The sequence below is a fragment of the Echiichthys vipera genome (genome assembly GCF_963691815.1).
Source record: "Echiichthys vipera genome assembly, chromosome: 1".
Lineage (NCBI taxonomy): Eukaryota > Metazoa > Chordata > Actinopteri > Perciformes > Trachinidae > Echiichthys > Echiichthys vipera.
The window spans coordinates 38,595,501-38,606,627 of NC_139826.1; the positions used below are offsets into that span (position 1 = coordinate 38,595,501).

At 44.5% G+C, this 11,127-nt stretch overlaps 2 protein-coding genes across 2 annotated transcripts in view; one reads left to right on the forward strand and one right to left on the reverse strand.

Moving 5' to 3' along the window:
• kiaa0895l overlaps window positions 1-1,797 on the reverse strand; it is a 14,335-nt gene extending 12,538 nt beyond the window's left edge. The window contains exons 1-2 of the mRNA XM_083917200.1: window positions 1,660-1,797; window positions 1-686 (exon numbers count right to left, since the gene is read on the reverse strand). The exon at window positions 1-686 is cut by the window's left edge and continues 88 nt beyond it. Coding sequence (XP_083773326.1) covers window positions 1-647 — 647 coding nt within the window. The 5' untranslated portion in view covers window positions 648-686; window positions 1,660-1,797. The remainder of the gene's footprint in view (window positions 687-1,659) is intronic.
• Window positions 1,798-6,620: 4,823 nt separating this feature from the next.
• On the forward strand, window positions 6,621-9,252 carry LOC310958007 (beta-1,3-galactosyltransferase 1-like). Its single transcript, XM_083928786.1, has 2 exons — window positions 6,621-6,733; window positions 7,506-9,252. Exon 2 carries the CDS (start codon window positions 7,513-7,515, stop codon window positions 8,947-8,949), a length of 1,437 nt encoding a protein of 478 aa, XP_083784912.1. The 5' UTR covers window positions 6,621-6,733; window positions 7,506-7,512; the 3' UTR covers window positions 8,950-9,252.
• Window positions 9,253-11,127: the final 1,875 nt, after the last annotated feature.

Sequence of the window (11,127 nt, forward strand, 5' to 3'; positions counted from 1 at the left end):
TTGTAGTCGGACTGGAAGAACGTCTGCTTCTCCTGCTCCAGGTTCAGAGGCCTGAGGGCGACCAGCAGACACGGCCTGGAGGGCATCGGCGGCGACCGGCCCACCGCCCCTTTGGCTAAGTGCGGCAGGGAGGTGGCCGGTCGCATTTGCCCCCTGCCGCCCCGCAGCCCCAGGGAGTAATTGACGGAGCAGGTGCTCTCGCTGCGGCGCATCCAGCCGCTCGCGCCCAGGCTGGGGCTGGTTAGACTGCGAGTCGGGGGCGAGGGGGCGGCCGAACCGCTGCGCCAAGGAGGCTGCACGATCCGCCGGTCTCCCATCTGCTCCTGAGACCCCCGCAGGCGCTGGGGCGTGATCTCCAGGCTGAGGGGGCGGCGGAGTGGCGGCTTGGGTGTGGCCCCGCCCTTTGACAATAATAACGACGATGATGATGCCGACGTCCTCCTCTGTGCCACCTGGCTGCTCTTCGTCTGGGCCGGAAGTCCATTCTGCGACACCTTCTCCTTCTTGGCGACACTGGTCCTTTTGGCCGGCGTCGCAGCGTTTTTTGGCGGATCTGCTCGGACATCCGGCTCCAACAGGCGCCCGCTGCCCCCGACGCTTTCACCCTCGACCTGATCCATGAAGACTTCCCCTGAGTCCAACACCATCACCGCGCCTCGGCCTCAACCTCCCCTCCAGCCCCAACTCTGCGGACAGAACACACACATGCAGAAAGAAAGAAATCAGATCCTTAACCGGAGTTAAAGTAACAACGCGTACGGTTTTACCACGGGCGTATTCTGAGCTAACGGGGCCCTGGGACAGACATGTAAGAGCCCCCCCCCCACTCTGTCTCTCCGATCATTTTGCATCTATTTTTAGTCATTTTGCATCTTTTAGTGGTGGTTTTGCATCTATTTTTTGTCATTTTGCATCTTTTTGTGATGGTTTTGCATCTTTTTTTAGTCATTTTGCATCTTTTTGTGGTGGTTTTGCATCTTTTTTTAGTCATTTTGCATCTTTTTGTGGTGGTTTTGCATCTATTTTTAGTCATTTTGCGTCTTTTGTGGTGGTTTTGCATCTATTTTTTGTCATTTTGCATCTTTTTGTGATGGTTTTGCATCTTTTTTTAGTCATTTTGCATCTTTTTGTGGTGGTTTTGCATCTTTTTTAGTCATTTTGCATCTTTTTGTGGTGGTTTTGCTTCTATTTTTAGTCATTTTGCGTCTTTTGTGGTGGTTTTGCATCTATTTTTAGTCATTTTGCATCTTTTTGTGGTGGTTTTGCATCTATTTTTAGTCATTTTGCATCTTTTTGTGGTGGTTTTGCATCTATTTAATCATTTTGCATCTTTTTTGTGGTAGTTTTGCATCTATTTTTAGTCATTTTGCATCTTTGGTGGTTGTTTTGCATCTATTTTTAATCATTTCGCATCTTTTGTGGTGGTTTTGCGTCTGTTTTTAGTCATTTGAGCTGCTTTAATGCGATCACACAGTTCACAGATGAACGGGATGTCCGAACAGAAGATCAGGTCCAAACAAAGATCATCCCTGAGAAAAGCTCCTGACATCACATTTAAAGTGAGCCGACAGAGAAACACACTCAACAGTCCCATTCAAACAAATCTCAGACACACTCTCTCGTGTCTGGAGACAAAACAGTGTAAACAGAAACACTCACCGCGGACTCGTGTGAAGCCTTCAGCCGTCTCATCCACTCTCAGCGGCGGCTGCTCCTCACGGGCGGAGCCGGGGCGCGCTGGTGCTGTACCCGGTGCACGGCGGTGACGGGGCGGATAACGGTCCGCAGCTGCAGCGGGGCCTGAGGCGGCTGCCTGGGCCGGCCAGGAAGCGGCGGTTGTGTTGGAAGAAATGACGCGTTACGCCGGCCACGCCACGCACGACGCACCCTTGCGTCATTACGTACGAGGCCACGTATTTATTTCTTTATTATTGTTAATGTGTGTTAAAGGATAAGCTCTGTTTGTCAACTGTGAGGGATTCAAACACAATGTTCATATTGTTAATTATTATTTTAAATACAAACAACAACGAAGCGGATTAATAAAGTAATTCTGATTCTGATTAGTGGTTTATTTCATGCAAAGATGCAAAATGACTAAAAATAGATGCAAAACCACCACAAAAAGATGCAAAACCACCACAAAAAGATGCAAAATGACTAAAAATAGATGCAAAACCACCACAAAAAGATGCAAAATGACTAAAAATAGATGCAAAACCACCACAAAAAGATGCAAAACCACCACAAAATATGCAAAATGACTAAAAATAGATGCAAAACCACCACAAAAAGATGCAAAATGACTAAAAATAGATGCAAAACCACCAAAAAAAAAGATGCAAAATGACTAAAAATAAATGCAAAATTACCACAAAAAGATGCAAAATGACTAAAAATAGATGCAAAACCAACACAAAAAGATGCAAAATGACTAAAAATAGATGCAAAACCACCACAAAAAGATGCAAAATGACTAAAAATAGATGCAAAACCACCACAAAAAGATGCAAAACCACCACAAAATGATGCAAAATGACTAAAAATAGATGCAAAACCACCACAAAAAGATGCAAAATGACTAAAAATAGATGCAAAACCACCACAAAAAGATGCAAAATGACTAAAAATAGATGCAAAACCACCACAAAAAGATGCAAAACCACCACAAAAAGATGCAAAATGACTAAAAATAGATGCAAAACCACCACAAAAAGATGCAAAATGACTAAAAATAGATGCAAAACCACCACAAAAAGATGCAAAACCACCACAAAATATGCAAAATGACTAAAAATAGATGCAAAACCACCACAAAAAGATGCAAAATGACTAAAAATAGATGCAAAACCACCACAAAATGATGCAAAATGACTAAAAATAGATGCAAAACCAACACAAAAAGATGCATTTTCAGACATTTGCATCTATTTTTAACCATTTTGCATCTTTTTGTGTTCACTTTACATCTATTTTCAATCATTTTGTGTGTCTTTGTCATCATTTCTTGTCCCTACATATGTTTGATCTTCGTGGATTTTGTGCGTCTTTGTTGCAGATTTACATTTTGTGTGTGAAGCTGCTGAAACGTTTCTCTGGGAGCGATCAAGTGAATAACTGAAGTTATTAATGAGCTGGATTCACTTGTGTGGTGTGTCCCCGGAGCGGCCCGACAGGTTCTGGATGATCCGGTTTAAGGAGCAGGAGCGACCCCCGTGAATCACTGCTGTCTCTGTGCGACCTGCAAACACGACCTGTTTAACGGTTCGACCCCAAACAGGAACTCCGTCAACAGCAGCGACAGAAACAGGTCGGGTCAGATTCTGAACACAGGTCTGAGTCAAAGATCGTGGTTGTTTTGAGTCTCTTTGTGGTCGTTTTGAGCCTCTTTGTGGTTGTTTTGTGTCTCTTTGTGGTCGTTTTGAGTCTTTTTGTGGTTGTTTTGTGTCTCTTTGTGGTTGTTCAGAGTCTTTTGTGGTCGTTTTGAGTCTTTTTGTGGTTGTTTTGTGTCTCTTTGTGGTTGTTCAGAGTCTTTTGTGGTCGTTTTGAGTCTCTTTGTGGTTGTTCAGAGTCTTTTGTGGTTGTTTTGAGTCTTTTTGTGGTTGTTTTGAGCCTCTTTGTGGTCGTTTTGAGTCTTTTTGTGGTTGTTTTGAGCCTCTTTGTGGTCGTTTTGAGTCTTTTTGTGGTTGTTTTGAGCCTCTTTGTGGTTGTTCAGAGTCTTTTTGTGGTTGTATTGAATCTCTTTGTGGTTGTTTTGTTTCTCTTCGTCGTTGTTTTGAGTCTTTTTGTGGTTGTTGTGAGTCTCTTTGTAGTTGTTTTGAGTCTCTTTGTGGTCGTTTTGTGTCTCTTTGTGGTCGTTTTGAGTCTTTTTGTGGTTGTTTTGTGTCTCTTTGTGGTTGTTCAGAGTCTTTTGTGGTCGTTTTGAGTCTTTTTGTGGTTGTTTTGTGTCTCTTTGTGGTTGTTCAGAGTCTTTTGTGGTCGTTTTGAGTCTCTTTGTGGTTGTTCAGAGTCTTTTGTGGTTGTTTTGAGTCTTTTTGTGGTTGTTTTGAGCCTCTTTGTGGTCGTTTTGAGTCTTTTTGTGGTTGTTTTGAGCCTCTTTGTGGTTGTTCAGAGTCTTTTTGTGGTTGTATTGAATCTCTTTGTGGTTGTTTTGTTTCTCTTCGTCGTTGTTTTGAGTCTTTTTGTGGTTGTTGTGAGTCTCTTTGTAGTTGTTTTGAGTCTCTTTGTGGTCGTTTTGTGTCTCTTTGTGGTCGTTTTGTGTCTCTTTGCGGTTGTTTTGAGTCTCTTTGTGTTTTTTTTAAATCTCTTTTTGGTCGTTTTGTGTCTCTTTGGGGTCATTTTGAGTCTCTTTTTGTGGTTGTTTTGAGTCTTTGAACCTCTTTGCAGTTGTTTTGCGTCTCTTTGTTATCACCTCACCGACACGGCTTGACCCAGAGGTCAAATGGCGCCCACCTTAACGAACCGCCTCCCGGCTCTGGCTCCATACTGACGAGTGAACCTCAAGAACGTGAACGAGCACATTTATATAAATGAACCGTCGTGCAGCGCCGCCAGATACACTGGTGTGTGGTAAACATGGAAATGCTGACGCCATAATATGAAAATACGTTTTCCAGCTGAAACACACCTGATCATGAAAGGACGCAGCTGAGGACAGGTGAGATGTTCACACGCTGTGGGGAGAGGCAGAAGTCTCATAAAACACAAGTCTTATCGCGGCCGTGACGCAAACGCACACGCGCACAGCACCCTCTCCAAACAGTGTCAGTGAAGTTTAACCAGGGAGGAACAACAGAGGAGCAAACATGAGCACAGACGCTGTGATCATCAGGTATGTCGGTGTGTGCCGATGTGAGCTGCTCCTCATTGTTCTTACATCAAACTAACAATTAGAAAACGACTTCATTCAAACATCAAACCTCTTAAATCAACCTTGTCTGCAGCAGCTGCAGCGATAAAATACTGTTTAACGGATCAGTAACAATCATCTAATAACACATGTAGCACTGACCACACGGTTATTAATGCTTTTAACAGCTTTAAAGCACATTTAACAGCGTTTATCATGTTGTTTACACACGAGACTCTGACACTTCATTTTGTCTTTAACTGTTTCTGTATATTTATTTTTTTATTCTTTATTTTCTCTGCTTTTATGAAACTGAGTTCATCCTCTGGGATCAATAAAGGTTCAATTATTATTTAAATAAATAAACAAACATCATATTCTGTATCAGTCAATTTCTGACTGTTTAAATAAATATATAATAAATAAATAAATAAATACTAAATAAATAAATATTACTGTTTGTTCAGTGTTAATACAATTTTGACCATTTAAATAAATAATAAAAAATAAAATAAAATAAACACGACGTGGTTCAGTATCAGTCACTTGCTGAACATTTAAATCAAGAATGAATTAAATAAATAGCTTTAATAATAATAATAATAATACAAATTATAATGATAATAATAATAAAAAAAATAATAATAAAAATAATAATAATTATTATATAAATAATAATAATAATAATAAAATAATAATAATAATAATAATAACAAAAAATACAAATAATAATAATAATAAATAATAATAATAATAATAATAATAACAAAAATAATAATAATAATTAAAATAGAATAAAATAGATAGAAATACTTTATGGGAAATTTCAAATAATAATAATAATAATTAATTATTATTATTATTATTATTATGATTACCACAATAATAACAACAACAATAATAATTAGTATAAACATTATTAATATGATCATAATAATGTGGTGTTAACAGGCGTTATAACATAAACAGGTGTGAACACTTCTCTCTGCTCTCAGACAGGCAATGTTGCATGCTGGGAAACCTCCGGAAAGCAGGAGATGGTGCAGTTGGTCGCGGCGCCACTGCTGCTTCGTCATCCTGGTGCTGGTGGCACTTTTGTTTTGTTACAACTCAAACTTGAAGGAAATGGCGCCCGACTGGAAATCAACCAATTGGTGGATTGGCTCACCCGGCATGAAGGTCGTCCCTCCCTACCACAAGGTCGCCTCTCCCCAACCGACAATCGTCTCTCCCCAACCGACAATCGTCTCTCCGGGCACGAAAGTCATCTCTCCCCACCCGACATTCGTCTCTACGGGCTGGACAATTGTCTATCCGGCACGAAGGTCGTCTCTCCCCACCCGACAATCGTCTCTCCCGGCACGACTATTGTCTATCTGGGCACGGAGGTCGTCCCTCCTGGCACCAACTCACCTGGATCTGAACTAACTGGGTTCATAAATGAAACTCGCTCGCTTGTTTACATAAACAGGTGTAAACATAAACAGGTGTGAACATAAACAGGTGTAAACATAAACAGGTGTGAACATAAACAGGTGTGAACATAAACAGGTGTGAACATAAACAGGTGTAAACATAAACAGGTGTGAACACTAACAGGTGTTAGCAGCCTGATCTGCTCTCACACAGGCAGGTGATCGGCTGAGAGGAGCCGTTCCCTCTGGAGGGTTAAAGAGCAAACAACAGTGGGAACAGTGAGGGGTGGAGCAAACAAAGGTGTGGCTACCCTGCAGGTAAAGAAGCCGCGGAGCAGAGGTTACCTGATCGACGCAGGAGCATGTCAGACAGGTAGAGTAGCCTGTAACAGAGATGGCCCCGGCCGGGACTGCCCAGCGGACGTGTTCAGTTGTTGTTCCTCGCTGCTCCAGTTTGTCCTGAAAGAAGGTAAGAGACACATTAGAGGTGAGACTGAACGCCTCCACAGCTGTCATGAGCTTTTCAGCGTACCGTTGCTTCACCTGCAGACGGGGGAGAGTCAACATGCACAGGTGAGGCTGCTTTTTCAAACGGTCTTAAGGCGAAGAAGAAGAAGAGAGGGAGGAATGCACGCTTCATGTTTACAGGAGCCTCCAGTGCTTTAACGCGTGGAAGGCAAAAACATTCAGTTTGTGGTTAAACAGAGAAGCTGAGAAAGAGCGTTTAGACTAAAGTTTGATCAAATACGTAAAAGTGTTCATTTAAGAACTGCAGAAGAAGAAGAAATACTCTGTTTTAATACTTTAGTGAAAGAAAAACTGCAGAAGAAGAAGAAATACTCTGTTTTAATACTTTAGTGAAAGAAAAACTGCAGAAGAAGAAGAAGAAATACTCTGTTTTACTACTTTAGTAAAAGAAAAACTGCAGAAGAAGAAGAAATACTCTATTTTACTACTTTAGTGAAAGAAAAACTGCAGAAGAAGAAGAAATACTCTATTTTAATACTTTAGTGAAAGAAAAACTGCAGAAGAAGAAGAAGAAATACTCTGTGTTTTAATCCTTTAGTGAAAGAAAAACTGCAGAAGAAGAAGAAGAAATACTCTATTTTACTACTTTAGTGAAAGAAAAACTGCAGAAGAAGAAGAAGAAATACTCTGTTTTAATACTTTAGTGAAAGAAAAACTGCAGAAGAAGAAGAAATACTCTGACTCTTGTCTCACCGTCTTGTCTCTGCTCTCAGACAGGCAATGTTGCATGCTGGGAAACCTCCGGAAAGCAGGAGATGGTGCAGTTGGTCGCGGCGCCACTGCTGCTTCGTCATCCTGGTGCTGGTGGCACTTTTGTTTTGTTACAACACAAACTTGAAGGAAATGGCGCCCGACTGGAAATCAACCAATTGGTGGATTGGCTCACCCGGCATGAAGGTCGTCCCTCCCTACCACAAGGTCGTCTCTCCCCATCCGACAATCGTCTCTCCGGGCACGAAGGTCGTCTCTCCGGGCACGAAGGTCGTCTCTCCCCAACCGACAATCGTCTCTCCGGGCACGAAGGTCGTCTCTCAAGACACAGAGGTCGTCTCTCCCCACCCGACAATCGTCTCTCCGGGCACGGAGGTCGTCCCTCCGGGCACGGAGGTCGTCTCTCCGGGTACGGAGGTCGTCTCTCCTGGCACCACCTCACCTGGATCTGAACTAACTGGGTTCATAAATGAAACGCGCTCGCCTGCATCTCCTCAAACTGACAATATCACATCATCAAAAGTGACGGGCGCGACGACCACGACGTTGGCGACCGTGCAGATGACATCAAAGACTCCTGAGGCGCCAACGCCGGTTCCTTATAAATCTCCGGGCCCGTATGTGGTGGAATATCCCTATGAGTACCACTTTGTTATCGATGAGCCCAAGAAATGCGAGGAGCAGAAGCCGTTCCTGGTTCTGATGGTCCCGGTGGCGCCCAACAACAGGGGACATCGTGACGTCATCCGTGAGACCTGGGGAGGTGAAAGTCTGGTCCTGGGCAAAGTGGTGAAGCTGTTCTTCCTGCTGGGGCTGCACGCCGGAGTCGGAGCCCAGCAGATCCACGAGCAGCTTCTGCAGGAGAGCCGGGCGCACGGGGACCTGATCCAGAGCGACTTCCTGGACTGCTACAAGAACCTGACCATCAAGACCATGATGATGCTGGAGTGGCTGGACTCGCACTGCCCCGGCGCCTCGTACGCCATGAAGATCGATTCGGACATGTTTCTGAATGTGCCCAAACTCGTCAACATGTTGTTGAACGCCCCAAAGACAAACTACATGACCGGGCTTGTGGCGAGAGGAGCCGCAGTCCTGAGGGATCGGACGTCTAAGTGGTTTCTACCTGTGGAGCTTTACCCTCAGGCGCAGTACCCGCGTTACGCTTTGGGTCTGGGCTACGTTGTGTCTCTGGACCTCTGTAAAAAGCTTGTGGATGCATCCAGACACGTTAAAGCCGTTTACATTGAAGACGTGTATTTGGGGTTGTGTATGCAGCACTTGGGCATCCCTCCCACCGACCCCCCAAACTGGGGATATTTCCAAGTGTTTCCTGTGGCGTACAGTCGCTGTGCGTACTCCAGACTAATAGCCACCACTACAAATCCAAACGCTGACCGTGTGAGCGCTTGGAAAGACTTTAAAAGAGCCGGTCCGTACTGCTGACCGGCAGATATCTTTTAACTTAATATTTGGAGAAACAGGACTGGATTTTCTCAGCTCCTGTTACGGAAGATTTATTCTATTTTTTTTACGTGTTTCACATCACTGCCTGTTGATTACACACACTAGGGGTGTACGGTATAAACGGTATAAACGGTATAGGCGGTAGGACGGCATAGAGGGTATCTATGGTATCTATGGTAGGATGGTATCGACGGTAGGACGTATCGACGGTATTGACAGTAGGACGGTATTGACGGTAGGACGTATCGATGCTAGGATGGTAGGACGGTATAGATGGTATAGATGGTATTGGCGTAGGACTGTAGAACGGTAGGACGGTATCCACGGTAGGATGGTATCCACGGTAGGATGGTATAGACGGTATAGATGGTATTGGCGGTAGGATGGTAGGATGGTAGGATGGTATAGACGGCATCGACGGCATCGACGGTATCGGCGGTATCGACGGTATCGACGGTATCGGCGGTATCGGCGGTATCGGCGGTATCGGCGGTATCGACGGTATCGACGGTAGGACGGTAGGAACTTGCGCTACGGTACGGATTTTGACCGCGTTTGAGTCGAAGCTTCGGTGAGAAAGTAATTGAAGGCCGTCATGGCTCCTCTCTCATCGCGCCGGGACACTCGCTCAGGCACTTCCTGTAGGTTCGTTGCACGGTTCGAAAGCTTGTGATCAGCTGTCAGATTGATCTTTTCCTTCTTTCCTTCAACAACTATAATTTTAACAAGATAAAAAAAACAGAATAACTCAGACTAGGAATAATTTAAAGACTCACATTTCCATTTCGATAAGTTAAGAAGTTAAATGCGATAATGATAAATGATAAATTAAGAAACGAGACGATGTCCCTAAAATGTGGAACTAGAATCTAGAAATAAGAAAAGAAGAATAAGGAACCTGAGTGCACTTTTACCTGACTTCCACCTTTGCCCCCATCATCATTTCCATGGCCACTAAAGAGACTCTGCCACACAATAAACAGGACTGAAGTAGAGCATTGACTCGACTGATAACAGCCCTCTGAACCTGCAGAAAGGTGCAGCCGGCTCCTATCTATAAAAAAAACCTGATAACAGTCGTGTGATAGAGTACAAAACAGGAACCTGCTGCTGTTTACGTTTAAAGGGTGGTTAAAGGCTTTATGTCGCTCAGCAGATCAAAACTGAATCCATCTTTAACCAGCAAGCAAAACAATCAGTGCAGCTATGAGAGTTTAAGTTGGAGCAGCGGGGTAAAGAGTGTAAACACGGAGCTAAAAGGGTTTAAAAGTGTAAAAAATGTGGCACTTCTTGTTTCTCGGCCCAGGTTTCAGGAGCAAATGCAAACTCAGTCACACCAGAACACAAAAGGTAGAGAAACTGTGAATGCTCGAGTCACGGCGACGCCCTCTCTGCTCCTCAGCTGCAGGCAGCGGTGGTTCTTCCCTCAGTAAAGGTGCAAAAGCATCAGAATATACTGTGGCGCACTCCCACTGCCCATCCGTACCGTGCCCAAACAGGTTCCACGGCTAAAGTCTGGTTCCTTTGACCAGTGTGAGTGCAACCGTACCGCGCCTAGTTGTCGCACGCTTGCCGGTCACACGTTCACACGCTCGTACCCGTTTGCACGTGTACGAGCACAAGCCTGCGTACGAGCACGAGCACGAGGCCTACGGCGGTTCTGAGGTCATTTCCTGTGCGCCTGTTGGGACATAGAAAAAAGAAGGAGGGACCATGCGCGGACATTTAAAACAATGGCGGTGAAAGGTTCACGTTGGTGTGATGCGGAGGTGGAGTGTTTACTGCAGATTTGGTCGATGAAAAGATTCAAAAACAGTCGACAAGACGCACAAAAACTCCGAGGTCTACGGAAAGATCTGGAAACAAAGCCACGCATCGCCATGACGTCATCAATGCGTGTGACGTGTTACGGCGTGATGACGTATAGGCAGCAAGAAGCATTCTCCGAGGCCCAGGTAGTGTGAGTACAAACGGGCCTGGAGGGGGGGACAAGGACCCTAAAGCACGGGGCACGGGACATGCACGAATACCGCGGTTACTGAAGGAGTCATCCAGGTCTGTCAGCCGGCGTTTGAGAAACCGATAGAGACGCTGATAGAGACGTCTCACCTGGTCGACTCGGACTCGGATTTGCAAGACTAGGGCTGATTCATGACC